General features: G+C 38.5%; 5 protein-coding genes across 9 annotated transcripts; 2 read left to right on the top strand and 3 right to left on the bottom strand.

The window, feature by feature from the left end:
- Positions 1–86: 86 nt before the first annotated feature.
- On the bottom strand, positions 87–13,582 carry LOC123868916 (protein FAN-like). Its single transcript, XM_045911596.1, has 13 exons — positions 13,349–13,582; positions 12,658–13,258; positions 12,279–12,350; positions 11,737–11,939; positions 10,540–10,783; positions 9,685–9,807; positions 8,550–8,811; positions 7,582–8,002; positions 6,839–6,927; positions 6,215–6,347; positions 4,809–5,013; positions 4,247–4,388; positions 87–755 (listed from the first exon to the last, which is right to left on the bottom strand). Exons 1-13 carry the CDS (start codon positions 13,360–13,362, stop codon positions 655–657), a joined length of 2,610 nt encoding a protein of 869 aa, XP_045767552.1. The 5' UTR covers positions 13,363–13,582; the 3' UTR covers positions 87–654.
- An 825-nt stretch (positions 13,583–14,407) lies between these two features.
- Positions 14,408–17,130, top strand: LOC123868957 (heat stress transcription factor A-6b-like). Its single transcript, XM_045911679.1, has 6 exons — positions 14,408–14,915; positions 15,031–15,160; positions 15,515–15,619; positions 15,711–15,759; positions 16,159–16,435; positions 16,895–17,130. Exons 1-6 carry the CDS (start codon positions 14,544–14,546, stop codon positions 17,045–17,047), a joined length of 1,086 nt encoding a protein of 361 aa, XP_045767635.1. The 5' UTR covers positions 14,408–14,543; the 3' UTR covers positions 17,048–17,130.
- LOC123868965 (proteasome subunit alpha type-7-1) lies at positions 17,093–18,245 on the bottom strand. The gene is made up of 3 exons (XM_045911688.1): positions 18,052–18,245; positions 17,508–17,978; positions 17,093–17,309 (listed from the first exon to the last, which is right to left on the bottom strand). Exons 1-3 carry the CDS (start codon positions 18,151–18,153, stop codon positions 17,133–17,135), a joined length of 750 nt encoding a protein of 249 aa, XP_045767644.1. The 5' UTR covers positions 18,154–18,245; the 3' UTR covers positions 17,093–17,132.
- Positions 18,246–18,571: 326 nt separating this feature from the next.
- On the top strand, positions 18,572–20,838 carry LOC123868976 (coiled-coil domain-containing protein 43). Its single transcript, XM_045911692.1, has 4 exons — positions 18,572–18,766; positions 18,848–19,066; positions 19,520–19,665; positions 20,134–20,838. Exons 1-4 carry the CDS (start codon positions 18,593–18,595, stop codon positions 20,204–20,206), a joined length of 612 nt encoding a protein of 203 aa, XP_045767648.1. The 5' UTR covers positions 18,572–18,592; the 3' UTR covers positions 20,207–20,838.
- Positions 20,265–23,029, bottom strand: LOC123868935 (ultraviolet-B receptor UVR8). 5 transcript variants are annotated; one of them, XM_045911666.1, is made up of 4 exons: positions 22,832–23,029; positions 22,544–22,727; positions 21,878–22,369; positions 20,265–21,792 (listed from the first exon to the last, which is right to left on the bottom strand). In XM_045911666.1, the coding sequence occupies exons 1-4, from the start codon at positions 22,841–22,843 to the stop codon at positions 21,530–21,532; spliced, it is 951 nt and encodes a 316-aa protein (XP_045767622.1). In that variant the 5' UTR covers positions 22,844–23,029; the 3' UTR covers positions 20,265–21,529. The 5 variants fall into 5 exon arrangements, with proteins under 5 accessions (XP_045767622.1, XP_045767614.1, XP_045767603.1 ...); XM_045911658.1 differs by having other exon boundaries at positions 22,496–22,727; positions 22,832–23,028; XM_045911647.1 differs by having other exon boundaries at positions 20,265–21,263; positions 21,500–21,792; positions 21,878–22,727; positions 22,832–23,027.
- Between the last annotated feature and the right edge of the window lie 458 nt (positions 23,030–23,487).

Below are 23,487 nucleotides of genomic sequence, written 5' to 3'. Positions count from 1 at the left end.
TAGCTCCTAAACGAATGAACCGATTTTAATTTAGTGTTTTTTTGTTTGAAAGGTGGCTTGATCGAGAGTGTTCTTAGCTATAATCCAAGAAAATCGGTTCAGCCGTTTGAAAGTTATCAGCTCTGTTCTAGTTACTGTAATCTTCACTTGTCGGGGGTGTTATAAATTTTTTTATTTACACTTATCTAAACAAAATTTAGAGGTATGAGATATCTGCATCTTTTTGGAAAAAGAATTTTAAATTTTAGCGCAAAAACTGACATAACGATAGTGCAATCACTACTGTCGATAATGGCGGTTAACGTTTTCGCAGAGTTTAAAATACAAAATTTAAATGCAATTTTATTGCACTTATCGATTGAATAATTTTTTTGATGTAATTATCACCTTTGGAGCTTTACTATGAGAAATTACTTTTCAAAAACCGGTAAAATACCCTATTTAAATGGGGTGTACGTGGTTTTGATGGAATGGACACTGGACAGGTCGCGACTGTTGCACAACAATCGGGCAGGTTCGAAAAAAGTTCTACGACACAGAATCGACGGAGTAGGCAGTTAATTCATAGGATTGGCTAGAAATATAACGCGACCTGAATACAGATACAAATGAGCATAATTAATACTGAAATAAAAATACTATTACAAAATATGGTCAGGATTTCTGCGTAAGTTGCCACACTTTAATCGACTTATCATCACTAGCCGTAATAAGGGTCTTCGATGTAGAATCCAAGTGTATGCTCCAGATTAAATCTGAAACAAGCGTAAATTGGGTTTTTATTGATTTGGAAGTAAATACATTAGTGTTTCGTGTCTGTCATAACTCATAACCTTCACCCTTTGGGCTATTACGGTGCCTACTCGTCAAACAAGCGTCCTATTTAAAGGTGTAGGTAAAGGGGAAATACTAATTACATGTACTAATAAAAGTCACTAATTTCAATCGTAATATTATTATTCGAAACACAATACGCGACGATATCATTCTTATATACTAAATACGAAGTAATACGCAATGTTACCAATAAATATTTTTTGGTTTCCGTACCTCAAAAGGAAAAACGGAACGCTTATAGGAATTAGGATCACTTTGTTGTCTGTCTGTACGTCTGTCGTGTCTGTCAAGCTAAAAGCTTGGATTTGATTCGCTCCAGCAATACACGGCGCTGCAATTGTTTGTATACAGTATGGCATATTATTGTAAATTGTACATTTGAAAAGAGCAACCGCCGAGTTTCTTGCTGGTTCTTCTCGGTAGGAACAGCATTCCGAACCAGTGGTAGATTATTTTGACGATTCAAAAGCACTTGTAAACGTTTAATTGAATAAAAATAATTTGAATTTGAATTTGAATTTGTCAAGAAAACCTATAGGGTACTTCCCGTAGACCTATAATCATGCAGGTAGGTAGGTCTTATAGCACAAGTAATGGAAAAAACTCCATAAACCGTGAATTTATGGTAACATCACAAAAAAAAACTAAAAAGCTTTTACACACAATAGTTTTGGAATTATCGTGCAAAATGTCGTAAAAAATACCCTCGGTGCACGAGTCTGACTCGCACTTGGCGGTTTTTTTGTGTGAGCCTGAGCACGCTGGCGCCATCGCAGCACAGCGAGGTTATCGTGGACGACACTTGCTTTAGTTCACCTGAGCAAAGTTATTGTTACCGTCGTGAGCCTTAAGCTCGCTCAGCTGCGCCACGGCGGTCATGTTCCACTGCAGCAGCGAGCCCGCGCCGCCGAGCCAGAGCACGCTGGCGCCATCGCAGCACAGCGAGGTTATCGTGGACGACACCTGCTTTAGTTCACCTGAGCAAAGTTATTGTTACCGTCGTGAGCCTTGAGCTCGCTCAGCTGCGCCACGGCGGTCATGTTCCACTGCAGCAGCGGCCCGCGCCGCCGAGCCAGAGCACGCTGGCGCCATCGCAGCACAGCGAGGTTATCGTGGACGACACTTGCTTTAGTTCACCTGAGCAAAGTTATTGTTACCGTCGTGAGCCTTGAGCTCGCTCAGCTGCGCCACGGCGGTCATGTTCCACTGCAGCAGCGAGCCCGCGCCGCCGAGCCAGAGCACGCTGGCGCCATCGCAGCACAGCGAGGTTATCGTGGACGACACCTGCTTTAGTTCACCTGAGCAAAGTTATTGTTACCGTCGTGAGCCTTGAGCTCGCTCAGCTGCGCCACGGCGGTCATGTTCCACTGCAGCAGCGGCCCGCGCCGCCGAGCCAGAGCACGCTGGCGCCATCGCAGCACAGCGAGGTTATCGTGGACGACACTTGCTTTAGTTCACCTGAGCAAAGTTATTGTTACCGTCGTGAGCCTTGAGCTCGCTCAGCTGCGCCACGGCGGTCATGTTCCACTGCAGCAGCGAGCCCGCGCCGCCGAGCCAGAGCACGCTGGCGCCATCGCAGCACAGCGAGGTTATCGTGGACGACACCTGCTTTAGTTCACCTGAGCAAAGTTATTGTTACCGTCGTGAGCTTTAAGCTCGCTCAGCTGCGCCACGGCGGTCATGTTCCACTGCAGCAGCGAGCCCGCGCCGCCGAGCCAGAGCACGCTGGCGCCGTCGCAACACAACGAGGTTATCGTGGACGACACTTGCTTTAGTTCACCTGAGCAAAGTTATTGTTACCGTCGTGAGCCTTGAGCTCGCTCAGCTGCGCCACGGCGGTCATGTTCCACTGCAGCAGCGAGCCCGCGCCGCCGAGCCAGAGCACGCTGGCGCCGTCGCAGCACAACGAGGTTATCGTGGACGACACCTGCTTTAGTTCACCTGAGCAAAGTTATTGTTACCGTCGTGAGCTTTAAGCTCGCTCAGCTGCGCCACAGCGGTCATGTTCCACTGCAGCAGCGAGCCCGCGCCGCCGAGCCAGAGCACGCTGGCGCCGTCGCAGCACAACGAGGTTATCGTGGACGACACCTGCTTTAGTTCACCTGAGCAAAGTTATTGTTACCGTCGTGAGCTTTAAGCTCGCTCAGCTGCGCCACGGCGGTCATGTTCCACTGCAGCAGCGAGCCCGCGCCGCCGAGCCAGAGCACGCTGGCGCCGTCGCAGCACAACGAGGTTATCGTGGACGACACCTGCTTTAGTTCACCTGAGCAAAGTTATTGTTACCGTCGTGAGCCTTGAGCTCGCTCAGCTGCGCCACGGCGGTCATGTTCCACTGCAGCAGCGGCCCGCGCCGCCGAGCCAGAGCACGCTGGCGCCATCGCAGCACAGCGAGGTTATCGTGGACGACACTTGCTTTAGTTCACCTGAGCAAAGTTATTGTTACCGTCGTGAGCCTTGAGCTCGCTCAGCTGCGCCACGGCGGTCATGTTCCACTGCAGCAGCGAGCCCGCGCCGCCGAGCCAGAGCACGCTGGCGCCGTCGCAGCACAACGAGGTTATCGTGGACGACACCTGCTTTAGTTCACCTGAGCAAAGTTATTGTTACCGTCGTGAGCTTTAAGCTCGCTCAGCTGCGCCACGGCGGTCATGTTCCACTGCAGCAGCGAGCCCGCGCCGCCGAGCCAGAGCACGCTGGCGCCGTCGCAGCACAACGAGGTTATCGTGGACGACACCTGCTTTAGTTCACCTGAGCAAAGTTATTGTTACCGTCGTGAGCTTTAAGCTCGCTCAGCTGCGCCACGGCGGTCATGTTCCACTGCAGCAGCGAGCCCGCGCCGCCGAGCCAGAGCACGCTGGCGCCGTCGCAGCACAACGAGGTTATCGTGGACGACACCTGCTTTAGTTCACCTGAGCAAAGTTATTGTTACCGTCGTGAGCTTTAAGCTCGCTCAGCTGCGCCACGGCGGTCATGTTCCACTGCAGCAGCGAGCCCGCGCCGCCGAGCCAGAGCACGCTGGCGCCGTCGCAGCACAACGAGGTTATCGTGGACGACACCTGCTTTAGTTCACCTGAGCAAAGTTATTGTTACCGTCGTGAGCTTTAAGCTCGCTCAGCTGCGCCACGGCGGTCATGTTCCACTGCAGCAGCGAGCCCGCGCCGCCGAGCCAGAGCACGCTGGCGCCGTCGCAGCACAACGAGGTTATCGTGGACGACACCTGCTTTAGTTCACCTGAGCAAAGTTATTGTTACCGTCGTGAGCTTTAAGCTCGCTCAGCTGCGCCACGGCGGTCATGTTCCACTGCAGCAGCGAGCCCGCGCCGCCGAGCCAGAGCACGCTGGCGCCGTCGCAGCACAGCGAGGTTATCGTGGACGACACCTGCTTTAGTTCACCTGAGCAAAATTATTGTTACCGTCGTGAGCCTTGAGCTCGCTCAGCTGCGCCACGGCGGTCATGTTCCACTGCAGCAGCGAGCCCGCGCCGCCGAGCCAGAGCACGCTGGCGCCGTCGCAGCACAGCGAGGTTATCGTGGACGACACTTGCTTTTTGTACACCTGAACAAATAATGTTTATTTTATTTTATTATATATCAAGTTAGAACGAGTAGCCAACATAACAGGTCACGAAGTTGGAATGGCAATGGGCAGAACAGGCGCAAAATAATATGAAGCCCTTTCATGTGATTTTTTCAGTTAATATGTTTTGGCTCCTTTCATTTGCATTGCAATAGGATTGGCAAGTATTATTTCATGTCAAGCACTCATTATATCATAATCATCGTTATCATTAGACTCAGCTGCATCATAAGGGTTCCGCTGTTACAATTTTTCCCCTAAAAATGAGCTTACCGCAATAGGATTGGCAAGTATTATTTCATGTCAAGCACTCATTATATCATAATCATCGTTATCATTAGACTCAGCTGCATCATAAGGGTTCCGCTGTTACAATTTTTCCCCTAAAAATGAGCTTACCGAATTCAAAACTGTCAGATCAGTAACATTCAATTCCCCGCTATCACTGACAGTTACTATCCTGTCTTCACAGAGCAGGCATACGCCGTTGACTGGCGAGGAATGTACGGCAATTTTGTTTATAAGCTCCTTGGTCGAATAGTCCCATATGAACACTTCGCCGTCACTCGTCCCGGCTATTATATCTAGCAAGTGTCGTCTGTACCTGGAAAATTTTGCATACGTATAACGCGTGCTACTAAAGAAATCTTTTTGCGCTACTAAAAAAAGTTTTTGATCTCTCTTAGGTACACAGTTAAAAAAAAAAACAATAAATAATTTTAATTTCAGACAACATAAGTCACAAGACAACCCATAACAAACAAAAAGAAAAGAAAAAGTTAAAAGTTAAGATTTAAGTAATAAGTTCAGGTGCATATATATTATTTTTACTAATAAACAAAAAAAAGTTAACCGGCGTATAGTGTGTGAGTGAGAAGGAATAATTACGGCTTCATTTCGATTCGTTCGATATATTATTATAAACACGCGTTACCGTGATTGTTTTACAAGTCATCGCATGTGATGAATCTTTGGTTTGCGGAATTTACGCTCGCACTACAGAAAAATCGGCTTTTCTGACAATTATTATTTTAAAATTTACTAAAGGAACAAGCTCCAGTTAAATACATTATAAAAAAATGTAAATACATTAAAAGAATACAGAGTATTCAACATGTCTTTATGTAAATGATGGCCAATGCAAACTCGAGGCTATACAAATGCCATCAAATGAAAAAAACTACCTAGCCTTGAAATTGTGTAATGGGTTATTTATCGATTTATTCGGAGCGACATACAGCGGGAGTGTTAAACAAGGGAAATACAAGCAGCCTAATACCTACATGCTTAGTAAATAAATAGCTATTAGTTTATGTGTGATCCGTGTTTCCTTTAAGAATTTCTCCATTAGCTGACTAGTCAGGTAGAATCCCCTATCTCATGTACATAGTAAGGGCGTTGCAAACCTCAACCTCCCTGCTACGTTACAAGTTGATAAAATTGAATGTGTGTCGAGATCGCCACCAATAATAAACTACGCAACAGAAAATCTGTTTTATAGAAGCAGGCGTTATTTTGCGGAAGTCCATGATATACAAGGAACAACACAAGGAGATGTAGACCTTACAAGCTATGCAATTAGACATTGTAAGGTCTACATCTCCTGAGGATGCTCCGGTGTCGGGGCGAAACGCGCGTCGAGTGGTGTTGGAATTTGTGTGGTGCTGGGTACCATACAGATTTCGTTGGTTTGGCGGATAATAGCAAATTAAGCTTTTGGTTCCTTGTTTAGCAAATCTGTAGACATTTTGGTTACCCGTGCGAAGTCACAACCCTTAACAATGTGGATCAAGACGCGGAATTACCTGTAAGCAACGGTGCTGATCTTCCCATCGTGGTCAAACTCCGCCTTAAGCCCGCGCAGCGCTTGCCCGACCCTGCCCACGCTGCCCCACACTCGCACCACGCCGTCCCAACCGCCCGACACCAATAAACGCTCTGCAACAAACCAAATCCATACTAATATTATAAATTCAAAAGTGTATCTGTCTGTCACAGTTCACAGCCTATCCATTTAACAGATTTTGACGTTTGGCAAAGACATCTTATACCCTGAGGAGATACTACTTTAACTCCAGTCAAAAAAGTGGCGGCCATAGGTTTTGACAAGGAAATGTGAAGTGGAAGCTATCACAATGGATCGTAGATGGTCAAAGTGATAGAGGGTACTCAAGAACCTGCATAGCCCCCAACAATAAGATGTTTGGCATACAGATGCTGCACCCTGAATCGAACAAAGGCTACTTATTATCCCGGAAAATTAAAAGTTCCCATGGGATTTTTAAAACAACCTATATCATCTAAAATCTAACCATGAGCATTGTAAGACACTCTCAAAAATTATTATTATGATAATTATAACGTACGATTAACGATAATCGTAATCTCACTTTAACAGAGACTTACTTTTGATTGAGGATTTTATTTACCTTTAGGTAACCATTTTAGACAGTTGACCGAATCGTCGTGCGCCCGGAAACTCTCCACCACTCGACCGTATTCAACATCGTAAAGGTAACTGGAAAAATATAACCGAACATGAACAAATAAGTATTTTCAATTTTCAAAGTAAGCTAACTATACTAAATGGGGTATCATATAAAAAGGCTTTACCTGTACATTCTAAAACAGACTTTTGTTTATTTTTATGTTTTTGATTTATGCAAAGTGCAAAATGTCGGTAAAAATACCCGAGTACGGAACCCTCGGTGCACAAGTCTGACTAGCACTTGGCCGGTTTTTCTGTTTTTAAACCAATCCGTCAATTAATCGATAATATTTTTTTACTTTGAGGTTAGAATAGAATGTTTTTGAAAAAAATTGGATCTAGCAAAACATTAAGAGGACAATTTGACAACGTGAAATGCGTATAATATTTTTTACCATTTTATGCATCAAGATAAAACAGTGATGGAAGTAACCTTTTTATGAAGTAGGTATTTAAAATTAAATTTACGGAGATACAGTATTTATAGCGTCGAAATGATATTTATCCCAAAACTCGCGGCTTGCAATAGCTTAGGCGTAATTCTTTTTTTCAAACATGCTGCTTAATCAAATTGCGTTTGTGTGAGTACTGTGAACATGCCAGCCCTTGCAACCGACCGCACCATGCGGCCCTGTGTAAAAAATAAAAATCAAGAAATAGTAATAAAAATCAAGAGGACCTCACATTTCATTATCCCACGACCCAACAGCCACGATATGCTCATCGACCATCACACAACAGCTCAGAGGCGTCGAGCTCAATATAACGCTGCGAATCTGCTTCCTTTGCCCCATATCATACACTTTGAGGGTGCCATCCTTGCACACGGATATAATCCTATCTTCTTTCCTCAACACGCAATTCACCGCTTCCTTATGCAACCAAATAGTGTCTATACATTCCAGACTATACTCATTATTCTCGTAATCTTGTATAGATAGTTGTTTGGTGATATGCGGTATTATTTTTCTGACGTGCGGCTTGGTGAACAGTTGCTTGGGCACTTGACCGAACTCCATTATTTGCACCTCCAAAGCGTGCCGGTCGTTCATGTCGTAAATGCAATCTAGATCGACTGAGCCCTCGTAACAGACGTGATGGAATACTGTACGACAAAAAATATCTTTTCAATAAAATATCAGTTTTATGTACAAAATACAAGAAATATGAAAAAGGGTTCCGTACCATCATATCAGATTATGTGCTTTTCAATTTTTTTATTTTTTATTGCGCGCAAAAACTTATAAAAAAATAATTGAAGAAACTATACTAAGTACATGATGCAAAGATGGCCTTATTGCTACAGCAATCTCTGACAGGAAAACTTTGGTGTGTTTTATTATGTATTCATTGTTATAGCGGCAATAGAAATACACATTCTGTTAAAATTTCAACTCTCTGCCTATTACGGTTCATGAGGTACAACCCGCTGACAGACAGATAGACAGACGAACGGACGGATAGCGGCGGCTTAGTAATAGACTCCCGTTGGCACCCTTCGGGTACAGAACCTTATAAAGCAACGATTTCTACATACTTGACGCGTATTTAGAGAATCGGAAGAAAATATTCTATAAAAGAATCTATTTTTGTAATAATGGTACATATTTAAAAAAAAGGGAAAAGCAAATGTTAGGAATTAACTTACAAACCATTATTTGCTTTCACAGCCTCTTCACCTCTCTGCTTGTACCCAAATATGAGATCTATCCATAAATGTAAATATCTAGAGACATACGGAGACTCCAGGGCTTCCCTCAGTTTGCGCACGAAATCCTCGGGCGAGTTTGCCCACGGCGGTAGATTCACATTATCGACTTTACTGCCGTCGTGCCTCATACCAAAATCTATGTCGTAAATGTTTACTAGGAAATCTCCTTTTGCATTTGTGTCGTAGAATTCTGGGACCAGTTCCTTTAAATAAATAATAAGAATTTTTAAAACAAAACTGACTTTAATCTTTCTCCTAATTGTATAGGTATATAACACAAAATTCAAAATTCAAAATATTTTCATTCAATTAGACTTTCACAAGTTCTTTTGAATCGTCAAAAGCATCTACCACTGATTTGGATTGCCTTTCCTACCGAGAAGAACCAGCAAGAAACTCGGCGGTTGCCGAAAATGTTTCTAGTTTCTACCTATGTCCATTACAAACTTTGGAACCATCCCACCAATGCCCCCCAAATAGTATCATTAGAAAGGCAATAATGCGAAGATGATTTAAGACCCATTAAAAAATGTTTTTTTGGTAGTAGTACACCAGCGGACTGATCTCACCAGAGATGTGTGAGAAGAGAATGCGTAGCAAATCGTGTGAAGCCTAAACTAAAAGTACCTATCAGTGTGTATCCTCAGCCGACTAAGATCTTTTTGGGAATCCAGCCAGTTCGACAGTTGTGTCTTGTTATATTATAGAGCTTCTCCTAGTGAAAAGTTCGCAAGTCTCAATAGTGAGTAATTGAACATAACTTCCTGTGACACCCTCTATTTTATTCCTTGTAAGTTACTTCACCATAGGCTCACAACAGCTCACAATGTGTGCTTTTCCTATGAGTGTGAGTAGCGCCATCTAGTGACAATACCCCTGCAGAGTGGAATTCGCCACGGGTATTGTTTCACATCTTAGCTAACTGAACCATTTTTCAAAAAGTTTCAACACATTTTTCACTAGTGTGTTTCTACCTCCCCCTTCTCTTCTACCATACTTATTCATGAACTACCTATATATTTTGTTATTAGCGAGATGATAAAGAGATAGTAACTAGAGAAAAAGAGATAAATTACCTTGAAGTCCGACATATTCTTCAAACAATTGTTATAAACATCTTTCACTGAATTAAACATTCTGTCTGGATGGTCGAATCTTCCGTTTTGCAAACATAACATGTACTGTGGATATTTTCTTACCTACAGAGAAAACGATAACTTTATTAAAATACCACAAAGAGCAGCATAAAGAAATATGAATTTTGCTAATCCATCCATATTATAAAAACGAAAGTAAAGTGTATCTATCTCTCTATTATTCTTTCACGGGCCAATTAATATAACTAATACAACATTTCTATGTAATTTATCAACAGTTACTGACAAATTGATAATTTATTTATCTGTCGTAATCCTTATATATAAAGTACAAAAAATGTTTCTACCTACGTCTTATAATATATGTTTATAGACTTTGAAACCATCCAATTGATGCTGAGCCCCAAACCAGTTTCGTTAGAAAGGTAATAATGCCAAGATGGTTTTAGACCACTAATTGCATTAGAGAGATTCTTCTATTCTTGTATCCGCTACTAAGTTATAAACGATTAACCAGATAAATGTGGATTGTGGCTTTGTTTTTTACTACCAAGATTTTTTACGAAATTGAAAGTCATTGACATTTGCCATCACATCCAATCATATAGAAAGAAGTGACTAATTATTCGCATTGCCCAAATGAAGCGCACGCCACATGCTTGCGCCAAACAGCATAGAAAAAGTTCTACGAAATAGGCTCTTTCTCATTCCATACGGCAAGCACTCTCAAGCATTGGCAAGCATAAGCAAACAACCCGTCTACACAGTTACCAGTGCTTGTTGTTCGCTGTTTGTCGCAAGCATGTGGCGCCACCATAATATACAAAAACTCACAAGATAAAACAAAACGAGACCAGGTGCAGAATAATGGGACCCATATAAAAACTTTGGGTCTGACATCTCATGATACCTCTCAAGTAATTTTTCCAGTCTGTCCGGGTTTAGGGCTCCCATTGGTTTGGACAAATCTCTAAATGTTTCAGCGCTTTCAAGATCTAATCTTTCCGAGACATAGTCTGCCACCACCCACGGGAATAAGGGATACTGTGTGAGATCATTTCTGCTTCTATCTGAAAGGCTAAGAATAAAAAAATAGGTCAAGTGCGAGTCGGAGTCGCAGACAAAGGGTTACTATCGGACAAGAAATAACACTTTTTTTTTAATTTATATGGCAACTTTTTTTATTTTTGGTGAAAATTTCTATTTTCTGCTTATGACAATTCACGAGATACAGCCTGTTGACAGACGGATTGACAGACGAACGGATAGCGGAGGCTTAGTAATAGAGAGGGATCCTATTACTAAGCCTCCTCTCTGCCTTGGCACTCTTTGGGTACGGAACCTAAAAAGTAAAATAATTTCCAGGACTATTTATTAGTTACAGAGCAGAAATATTTATACTTAGTAGGTAATACAAAAAATGTGACTATGTGTGTCTGTCTGCAAGCTTTGCATGGCCCATCAGTTTAATTGATTTTGAGGAAGTTTGGTTCATCCCAAGGAAGGGCACATATTTGTTATCCCAGAAAATTAAAAATTCCCAGATTATTTTTGAAACACAGTATTCACAGCAAAGAAGCCATGTGCATCATCGATTTGGTACAGACTTAAATTGTATTCTGAAGACTGATATAGGCTACCGGCAGTGGCGTGCATAGGGTTTAAAGCCAGGGTAAGCATTAAGGTATGAACTTATTTTCTGGCAGGTCATAATGGAAAATAAGCATTGACCTATTACAACTAGGGTAGGCAGTACTTTTATACCTCTATGAGCTGCACGCCACTGGCTACGGGGCGGTGTACTGTGATTGATGATGTAATAATGCAGGAGAGCAAAAGATATCCATCTTTTGCTCTCCTGCATTATTACATCATCACGAGGCACATACTGAGTGTGGAGGCACTTCATTGGAGTCCACAGTTAAGTTGATCAGTGTGGTGGGACCATGGCCTAGATGCTTCTCTTTCTGAGAAGAGACCCTTGTTCAGAAGTGGGCTGGCGATGGTGAGATGATGATAAGTATAGCTTACCAGTTGAGATACATTAAGTAATCGTAATTGGAAACAATTCCATTCTGCCACTGGAGAGTCATCTCTTCTACATGCACTCTTTCTAAGTTAACATTTGGTGATTCTTCCAATATCTGGTAGACTCTATCTCTGTCATTCTCATTTTGAAATGACAAATATAAATGAGATGTAGGACTTTCCTCTGCACTATATATTTCAAGACCCTAAAAGTTTTAAAAAAATTGTAGAAAACTGGAATTATGAAAGGGTTTTTGATTTAGCCTGAGTAAAAATTATTGTATAAAAAAAAAACAATATACTAAGTCTCAAATAAAAATGCAGTATAATATTATTCATCAGAATAGGGACATTTATCATTTTAAAATGTTGAAATTATAAAGTAGGTAACTATACTAAATAATGTTAGCAAATATGTTGCAATTATGGCATTACTCATTAGTCACAAAGGCTTTAGATAACATACTACTGCAGAAGCTGACTAATAAGCATAGGGCCAAGCAAAATAATGAACAAAATAAATATAAACATACACTGATACATACAACTTGCCTTAGTAAAAATCTTCGTTTGTATATCCTTCTCATTTCATCAAGTTTCATTTTTAAGATTGGACTCTGTAAATAATTGGCTAAATCAATAGTGAAAAACTAACTATCTAAAAAACAATAATTCAAGATGTAGTCTGAATTTTCTAGAGGTAGCACGGAATAATAATAATTAGAACCTTAAAGGTACAGAAGACTTACTCTCCAAAGACATTATAAATAACAACTCTTGTTGTGACACAATAAAGTGCAATTCAGCTTGTACAGCACCAAGGTCTAAAATTCAACAAACACTTCTTTCTATCAATTCTTATCCCTTACAATTAAACTGTTAAGGTTGGCTTATGTGTACTACTGTAGTACATAGCTTACTTACATTTTCTATATTACTGAAGGGTTGAAAATATAGAGTAGTAGGTGTCAGAGCTAGCTTGCCATGATGCCTGACTAATGGAGATATTTTTTCCGTCTGAAATTCACATATAATCTTTTCAGTGTAATCATCCATCATGACAGGGTCAAACACCATCCTCATGTAGCGTGAGTGAAGAATAGTTGCAATCATACTATTATGCTCCGGAGCATGCAGTGTTGATGCTCTCAAAAGTTGTTGCATCTGACTTAAGCATTCTTCAGCAGATGAAAAATCGAAGAAGAAAAAAAAGTCTTTGCTCTCATATTGGAACTTGTATGGTGCCAATATATTTCCCTCCAACATTTCTGCATACTGTCCGACTCTCACTTTAATCACATTTCTTTCATCATATGTGTTTATTGTATCAACCTCTGTGCATTCTTTAAAGTGTAGTTTTATTAATGGATAATCCCATTCCCTAGGTTCAAAAACTAAGGATTTGGAACACAGTTTTAATCGACCCTGTTTTGCATCTTTAGTGCCTTGTGAATTTACTGTGTTCATTGAGCAAGAATAATCCTCAAAATATATTTCACCAGGCTCCAACAATAACATAGAAAATCTGAAACAGTTTAATAATAATAATATTGACTTTATATTAAATCAGTGCTATGCTTTGGCTATGCTTAGCGAAAACTGTTACTGCTCTTACCTTGTTTTATTCATTTTCCTATTTTTGATATATAAATTTAGCACAGGGATACAATATTAATAAAACGAAAGAACGCCAAAGCATTTATGCAATTTTGTAATTTGCAGTTTACACACCAACTACCAACCCGGATGCGTGGTCTGTGCTCCCTAAAGTATAAAATATAAATGTTCCACTTCCGTCTTCCTTGCTTAAAGCTATTGTTCCTTGAGTCTGTGCTGCGGGCTGCCAACCATTACCAAGAACCAAGAACTGCACAGCTGTGACAGTTGACATACAGTTGACAGCACAATGACATGAATTGACACTAAACAGATCACAGACCATCAGGAGTTTTTTATAATCTGTAAGCGTCTATAAAGTCAATGATACCAAGATTGGCCAACATAAGCTTTGTCTATAGCTTCCGCACAAACTACAAACGTATGTTATTGATCTGTGGTACAAACCTTTAGGGTATTTTAAAATCGCATAGTAGGTATTTGTATATTTCGTGCGAGTCCACGCGACAGAGACAGTCCGGCAAGGCTCTGTTGGCACTTGAGTGAGGGCGCAGTTGTAGCTTTATTATAGGCAAGACCACGAATAGGAAACGGTAACTACCTAGCGACAACATAACGAACTATCAACAAGTGCACTTCTCAAGATGGCGGCCATACCTATTTTCGATTTTGGCCACGCGCCAAAAAAGCCTTGTCGGCTATACTTCTAACAGATGCGGTGCCCGGATGATCTATGGCGGTGCCAATGCGGTGTTTGTGTTATATTATAGCCGTATGGCGCGACAGTACAAAGACTTCTACAAAGCATGCTGAGAACGGCTGTGGCCACTCTGACTATTTAATAGTTTTTTATATATTTATATCGAACCTGCCAAAATCGATGCTGCGTCTGAACCCAAAAGTTATTTATTCTCATAAAAAAGCTTTTGCGCCCAATTTAGGCCTTACTAGGATTTCCTTTGATTCGATAAATCATGGAGATAAATTATAACTTACCTAAAAGATAGAAACCAATCCTACCAACAGAGTGACAGAAACGCAGAAACGAAACTTTTAGCCATAGAGCAAGTAATCCGTACCCGTAAAGTAAGATTTTCTCTTCAACTGCCATTACTGATTACAGCGCGAGTTTCAATTTTGGACCTAAAATTTCATTTATCATAACAGTTAACGGATTTGGATAATTTTCCCAAATGCAGGAGGCAAAGCATGTTATTAATCAAATGCGTTTTCCGCAAAAGCTTTCGTATATGCTAGCCTTGGGCACAGACGCGATATTATGGGGTGGAACGGGTCGTACAATTCTGTTGAATTACAAAATTCTTCAGGACTATTTACAGTGCGATCATTCAATATTCAAAACGACTAACATTTCTAGTTTCATCAGACAGTTGAACCTATATGGGTTTCGCAAAGTTACTTCTCATCTCCAAGACCCTTTGTGTAATTCTAGTAATCCTTACATGCACGAGTTTATTCACGATAACTTTCAATACGGAAGACCAGAGTTATTAAATAAAATTACCAGAAAAGCCTTGACAGTGAAAAAAAGTTTTAAACCAAAGGTATGTATAAAAAGTAAAGGCATAAAATAATATGGTGTTAACTATATAAATACAGATTAGATTAAGTTACCTACATATTATTGTTATTATCATAATCTGATTAAACTCTTTTTAGAGCTCCATTGATCAATTGGTTTGCATTTCCCCTTTGCAAAAGGCACGTCGGGCATTGCGCATAGCATTACGAAAGGCAACCCAGGATTTACTTCTCTTGAACTCTGCAAAATCAAAATCTAGATATGATGGTAATTTTATACACACATTTACACTATTTGACCTATGCAACACCCAAAGAATCAGTCTTCTGGAAGTTTGGCTGGATAGTTATACATCTTAAATTCACCCCTAGCAGTAAACTTATTATTAAGTAGGTACTATAATTTAATAATTGTTGTGGGTTAGTTAAGCATCAGTGAAAATCTGTCCAGAAATCTCCGGGAAATTGGTTTACATACAACAATCAAAAAAGAACAGGCAACAAAAACAATTTAGTGAGAACCTCCTTCTTGAAGTTGGTTAAAAACATATACATAATTTCAGCCAGGATCCACACATTTTTGGTGGCAAAGTTAGCTTTAGTTTTCCGTAAATTGTTTCAGATATCTATGAGGATTACAATGAAGATGAAGAAAAAGAAGAAGTTGGATGTGTGGAAATAACAGAGAATACAGTTATTGATACTTCAAATGAATTAACACAACCAGGTTCTTTCCCAATTCCTTTCTACATTTTGTATTTCTATTTTTTGCCTTTCCTTATCCTCTTCCATTTATTATTATTTCACATTCCACACAGATCCTATCCACAAAGTAATGCCTGAAAGCTGCAGTGATGATAAATGTGGGTAAGTAAACCACATAGATATTAAGTAATGTCATTATGTTTTTCGAAAACAGGTCATCTATAATGTCTATACTGCTTAGAATAACTGATATTACAAAGAGGAAAGATTTGTTTGTTTGTGATCGATAAACTGACACTATTGAAAAGTTTTTAATAATTCTAGGTATTAAGGTAATTATATCTCAGAGGATGGTACGGGCAAAACCTAGCATCTTGATAAAAATAAGCACAGAGCTACATTTAATCAAAGAAAACTATTGTTTTTCAGTTATAAAGCTCCATAGCTAAACTACCATTTTAAACAAAAGTTGTGGAGAGCTGTCAGTTGGCGCCAATAATATTTTTTATAATTAGCACAATAGAATATTTTAACCAAATTAACAGATATTCTGTTTCCCAGGAAAAAAGATATACCTCAAGAAAGCCTTATGGATTTTTCTGTTGATGCATGTCAACAGAACAATTTTCCTGCAACAGAACAATTCTTAAGCATGCCAGACCTTGATGGACATGAGGATACTACCGGTGTTGAGTTATTAGCAGAGTTTTATATTGACAGTGAAACAGAACACAGCATTGCAATAAAGTCGAATGAAAGTCAGCCAGAATGCAACTCGTTAAATTGTGTTTTGCCTTCAGTGAGTAATGAACACAATGATGATGTTTTAATGTTGGAGGTGAATACTTATGTTTATATTATATTATTATGGTTGTTTTGACAGCATATTCACAGGTGCTCGATTGCGGTAAAATGACAGCTACAATGTCACGATCGCAATCACCACTGATTGGTTGATCCTCGCTCACTATTAGCTACAATGTATTGTTGCAACAAGAATAGTGTAAATTCAGACAATAAACAACAATTGCAATGTAATGATGATTGATGCAGGTTTTACGAAATCAATCTTTTGGTATACTTGAGAGATAAAACCAAGACATTTTAGATTAGACTCAATCATTAGACTATTAATTTACATTAAATTTTGATGTTGCACATGCCTATTATTACATAATTTAATGCTAAAAAATAGCTTCTCAAATATCTTATGCAAGTATAGCTGTTCCTCTAATTTTCAAGGTATTGCATAAATTACATTAGTATTACTTTGCTTATTCTTTTCTCTGAATTACAGAAAAATAATGAAGATATAAATCACTCTAATAGTGAATGGGAGCAAATATTGAACGATATGATGTCTAATAGAAATTCTAACCAAGAAGGAGTCTCAAATTTTCGGGAACTCTACTCTCAGATCTATCAAACTATGAATTTGTTGAATTCATAACTGATTTTGATTTATTTATTCTGTTGGATAGAAATGAAGTGACTCTTGTATTTTCTGCCATGTATTAAAGTAATATAAAAGTATCTCATTTTTTCTGCTTTTTCTTCTCAGCTTCTTCTTCCTTCTCCTTTTCAATGACAGACACATAGGAATTGATGGTGTCCAAGTCCAACATTTGCATGGGTTGATTGCGCCTCATTACTGCTATTTCTAAGTTTTTCTGGCCAGATTGAACAACTTCTAGCAGTGCACGAATTGCAAGCTGCAAATATTATAAATTTTATCAACTTGTTTACTCAGAGTATTTTTTTTTTTTATAAACACTTGATTGCATTTTAATTTATTAAAAAACATTATTCAGTTTTTGGAGTGCCTACTGTTTAACAGATAGTTATTATCTAACTTAATGAACCCATTGGATAGTTTTGGACTATCAGGAAAATAAAAATGTGAAAATTACCTTAACTGCACCATTCTCTGAAGCAACCTCTTCTGCAGTGTAATTTTTTTCCAAAAATTCACGTACAGTTTTTGCAGACCGACCAGTAGCATTAGCTTTCCATTCATAATAAATGCCAGAAGGTTCAGTTTGGAACAAGTGTGGAAGACCATCATAGTCAAAACCTCCAATGAGACAAGATATCCCAAATGGACGTCTTCCATTACTTTGGGTATACTTTTGCTTGAGGCTTGCAATATATCTAGTTATGTATTCTAATGTAACAGGGTCTTCTACAGTTAGTTTATGAGATTGACACTCAATTTGAGCGCGGTTTATGAGAATACGCGCGTCTGCAGTCAAGCCGGCAAAGGCCATAACAACGTGATCATCCAACAAGCAAATTTTTCTTACGGTCCTTTCTTCTTGAAGCTTTGCGACTGATTTTTTTTCCACACCTAATACAACAACATCTTTACCTCTGACCCCGACCTGTAAATAAGTTTTATTTTATTTAAAAGGCTCCATAAAACTAGATTTTAGGAGAACAATTGCAAAGACTTACCGCAGTAGATCCCTTGCGTACGGCTTCTTGTGCGTACTCTACTTGTAATAAATGGCCGTCCGGTGAAAAAACAGTAATAGCTCTATCATATCTAGCCGACATTTTTGTTATTCAGATGATTTATTTCTTTCTTTGAATTTGCTTAGTAATCAACCACTCAACCAGCGAATAATCATAGACAATAAAATGACGAGCAGAATGCAGATTCATTTTTGATTTTTGTCAAAAATGCAGATTATAAATTGGTTATAGAATCTTACGTCTATGGTAAGTGATATCATATAAAAAATATTCTTCTTCTACTAATCCTACTAATATGAATTTTCATGGAATTTTCCCATAATGTAATAATGTTGTCGAACAATGGTTTAGTCACGGACCACGGTTTAGTAGGTACCAGTGTAAAGTGTTTATTTTCATAATTATGTGATTTTCATTTAAATTATTGTTTAGTTCTTATTTTCGTTTAAAAATTCTGTCATTTTTTTCTGGTTGTGCTTGTCACAGAGTACAGCCCAATAACATATTGGTGCTTGTCAACATGGTCAACATGGCGGCTGCGGTGAGCGAATTCGAGCCGTGGTTGATTGATAAATTAAAATCATTAAAAACTGACGAAGGCGTATTTGGGTCTTACATATCCGGTATTTTGGAAAGCGAAGATTCTATAGATGAGAAGAAAGATGCTTTAGAAGGCATACTATCTGAGATTGTGGTATGTCATTTACATAGCTAGTTTGTGGTTAGAATATTTTATTTTCTGAATAAAATAAAATCTCTAATTACTTACTTACAGGAAAGAGATATATCAGTTCACGTTAACGAAATAATAGATAAGTGGGAACTCTGTAAGCCTAAAGAAGAAATACCTAAACCTAGAGATGTAGACATTCAGTTGACTAAATTGTTAGAATCTCAATCACTAGCAACTACTAGTCGACGGGAGTATACTGACGAAGAGAAAAAAATTCGTGAAGCAATATTGTCTCAATATAGTCAGCTCTCTGATAATGAGGTAAGAAGAAACACCATTTACGTTTAAACTAATTGTAACAATAATAGAGCATGTCAATTGTCAAAGAATGAATGAATGGCATGTTATAGAAGTGCCCAAGTAAGAATCATGTAATAAGCCAATACAACTAAATTACAGCACTTTATAAATGGGTATAAGTGAAGTGAACATATAGAACTAATTGTAATCGGTAATTAATATACTGTATTCATCATCGTCACCAACTGATCCCCAGCTTACTACTGACAATGAGTCGCCTCTCAGATCTCAGTATAAAAAGTTCTCAGTATACTATATTAAATGAGTAGTAGTAATACATGATTTTGCAAAGTTCATATGCTATTTCAATAGTTATTGATAGCAATAGACAGAATCATAAATAAATTTTCTTGAGCTAAAGAGGAACTTTAAGTTTCATTTCTAGGCATTTAAATATGTACTTAATATTTTCAGGAAGATCAAGAGAAAGAAGAGTTACCAGATTGCCAAGATTTAGTCAAAAATACAAATGCTTTAGATGTCGCTGCAGCTGCTAGGGACCGCAGAGAGCAGGCTCGACTTGAGGCTCAACGCAAAAAAGAGAGAGACAAGGAAGACAGGTAGATTTTATATAATATATTATCTGCTCATATATTATAGCCTCATTTGTACATCATTCATCAATCACATCATGAAGGTTTCTGAAATAGTACCCTCAACATATGGAAGACAATTTATAGTCATGCAATGGATAGCTAGTAAATAGTAAAACACAATTTCCCAGCATATTTATTTAAAAACTAGCTTATGCCTGCAACTTTGTCTGCTTGGTCTATACAAATTTCAAACCCCTATTTTGCCCTCTGGGGCTGAATTTTCAAAAATCCTTTCTTAGCGCATGTCTGTCTTAATAGCTATCTGCATGCCAAATTTCTATAGGCCTTGAAAAGCTAGCACACAGAGAAACAAGACATTTTTGTGTTTAAAATATTATGTGTAGTATGAATATTTGAAAAAGATAAAGATGTGTAATGATTAGAAATAACATCTGCTGTATTATGAATTAAACATCATCTTTTTCATTCCAGAGAGAAGCAGAAGGCATTAAAAGAAGAGAAAAAAGAAAAGCGTAAAACACAAAAAGGGGAAAGAAAGAGGTAGCAATATTAACAGTCTGGAGCCAAATAAGCCACCCGAGCTTGCATTTATAAAGACCTAAATTATTGTTCTTTAAAGTAGTCATCAATCGCTACGTTATAATATTGGTCTTAAATTTTGGAGATATTTAATTTACAAATTTATTTTCAGTGAAAAGTAGCACAATATTCTTATACTATAGTATATAAATATTAAAATGTCAAAGAAATAATAAAAATCTCCAGGATTTATTATTATAATTGACTAATTTTAAATAATCCATACTAATATTATAAATGCATAAGTGACTGTTTGTCTGTCTGCTAGCTTCTCATGGCCCATCAGTTTAACTGATTTGGATGAAAAGCATAGAGTTAGCAAGCATCCTGGTGATGGGCATAGGCTACTTTTATCCTGGAAAATCAGAGTTCACACAATATTTGGAACCATAATCCACATGGATGAAGTTGCAGACATCATCTAGTATTTTATATATTTAAGTGATAATTATTTTAAATTTGCTTTCTACTAATTTGTAATTTGTTTGTAGTTCCTAGCTGTAAACAATGTAGCTGATCTTTATTACCTTGCAGTGTTTTGTATTTAAAATTCAAATAAAAACCTGTATTATTCAAATAAAAATGTATTTGAACCAGTATTGTTGTATAAATAATTTTACTTAAACAAAACATCACAGCACTTTTTTTTAACAGTATTGTTATCCTATATTGCAACATATTTCACACAATGTCAATATAACCAATCTGTTTGTGTAATATAAATTATTTGTTTATTAGATTTGAATAAAGGATATTATATTATTTTTTAATTTTGAGAATATTAATGTATTCTTTTCTATATTAATTATGATGGAAAAGATAATTTCCTATTGAAGCAAATCTTAGATAATATTTATGCAAATACATATATAGACTGCTAAAATCATAACCCTTCCTTTCGGCTTTGCCTTAGTAGGGTAAAAATAAAATAAATGGATACTTTGCAATGAAATGTCTATATGAGTGAGCGAGAGAGCTTAATTCTGCAGACAAAATTTGTTTTGGCTAGCCTGCAACACAGCTTTTGAGTTTTCTCTCTCACATTTGGCTTTATAAAGATTAGCCAATGCTAAGTTTGTAGTTATTTGTAACAAGTTAGTTAAACTATACAAGTGTGGACCCCGTCTGAGCCGGCGCTCGCCGACATTCGCACGGCACCCCCTTAGAGCGCTTTCTAGTCAGTTTTAGCAAAAAAAAAAAAACACTCCAAAAAGGCAGAGCATGCCCGCCAGCTAACACCAACAAAGATGAAGTCCACTTTTGAGTTCAGCATGCAACTAAAATAAGTTTACTCTTCATGTACCACTAGAGCATCAGTTTCTTTCTGATTAACATCTGTAATAAAAAAGTTATGGGCACCCCCTGCATAGATTCCTGTAATATTGCTTGTGTTTTCTGTTGATACTCTGGTTGGAAGGAATACATTATTTTCTTTTATATCTGTGCCAGTATTGGCGTGCTCATTCCAGCCCCAAGCCCACAGTGTGTTGTCATCAGCCAAGCATAAAGAATGTTCTGAACCTATAGCAATGTCTTTTACTTTCCTGTTATCTGCAAATAAAAAAATCACAATAATAATATTTCAAATAGTATAATTATTTAATTTGTGTATAAAAGTATGTAATTTTTTTTGTACCTGGTAAAGTTACATGAAAGATTTTTCCTGAATGATAATTTATGTTCCCCAGTTGGCCACAATTATTTTTCCCCCAAGTCAGTAGGGTACCATCCTGAAGCCAAAGTAGAAAGTGAGTCCAGCCACTAATTATTTTTTTTACATTTTGTTTCGCATCTATGTCAATTTTTTCTGGCTTGAAAATGTGTCTATACTTATCATACGTCAATAGTAGCTGTTGATATCTGTTGTCACCCCACACATACAGTGCCTTCTCTTCATTACACCAAGCTACTGTATGGTTCTGTCCACATGCTATGTGTGATATATTGATTAATGATGGTACTTTTTTAAATCTATCACTACGCAGAATGTCATGACCTAAGCCTAGCTGGCCATGCCTGCCACAACCTGTTGTCCATACTTCACCTTTTGAATTTATAATTGCTGTGTGCCTTAACCCCATTGACACAGAGCATGCGTTAACATGCAATCTAGTAGGATTCACTTCATCTGGGAAGTAATTTTTTGGTAAGCCTAGCTGACCGTGGCTGTTTGAGCCCCATACAAATAAAAAATGATCATCTGTAACACCACAACTGAAGTCCCATCCGCATGCTATATTAGTGAAGTTAATACCACTTAAGGACCAAACTCGCTGAAATGTGTGCGATTCTTTTTCGTAACCTAATTGTTTTCTGGAATTCCATCCGCATGAAAAGAGTTTTCCTTCAGCATCCAATAGCAATGAGTGACCACCACCACAGGCAATTTGTTTGATGGCCCTCTCACATTCTGTAGGCACTTCAATGGGCTTTTCCACTTGTTCACTGGTCAAATTAATACCTAGCTGGCCATGTGAGTTAGCACCCTACAAATGAACAAATGTTATCATTACATTATGAACAGGACAAATGTTATCAATATAATTTGAACATCAGAAGATTGAAGGTAAAAAAATAATTAGTTTCTTACCCAACACCACATAATAACAATGAAGTACCACAAGGAAGAGGTCAGGTATATCACCGATAATTAATTAAAGATGTAAGTATTTAAAACTAAATAGGAAATAGGTACTGAAAATTAAAATTTTAAAAGATAATGAAGTTATTAGTTAACAACCAAAACAAAAATAACCTAGAAACTTAGATATGACATGACAATTGACATTGACATTTGACAACAATAGTTTTTTTTCTTCATGCTCGCCTGGCTCTGGCTTTACACAGATTAGCCAATGTCAGGTTTGTAGTTATTTACAAGTTAGGGAAACTATATTATAGGACTTCGTCTGTGTTGGTGTTAGCTGGCGGGCGTGCTCTGCCCTTTTGGAGTGTTTTTTTTTGTTAAAACTGACTGGAAAGCGCTCTAAGGCGGTGCCGTGCGTGTGTCGGCGAGCACCGGCACAGACGGGGTCCATACTTGTATAGTTTCCCTAACTTGTTATAAATAACTACAAACTTGACATGGGCTAATCTTTGTAAAGCCAGACGAGAGAGAAAAAAAAAACTATATAAGTATGGACTTCTTCTGTGCTGACGCTCGCCGACACACGCGCGGCGCCTCCTTTTGGGGCGCTTCCCAGTCAGTTTCACCACCAAAAAACACCAGTAAAACACAAAAACCAG

Source organism: Maniola jurtina, chromosome 1 (genome assembly GCF_905333055.1).
Source record: "Maniola jurtina chromosome 1, ilManJurt1.1, whole genome shotgun sequence".
Taxonomy (NCBI): domain Eukaryota; kingdom Metazoa; phylum Arthropoda; class Insecta; order Lepidoptera; family Nymphalidae; genus Maniola; species Maniola jurtina.
Note: the sequence above shows the minus strand (reverse complement) of the source record. Positions and strands in the feature narration are given on the sequence as shown.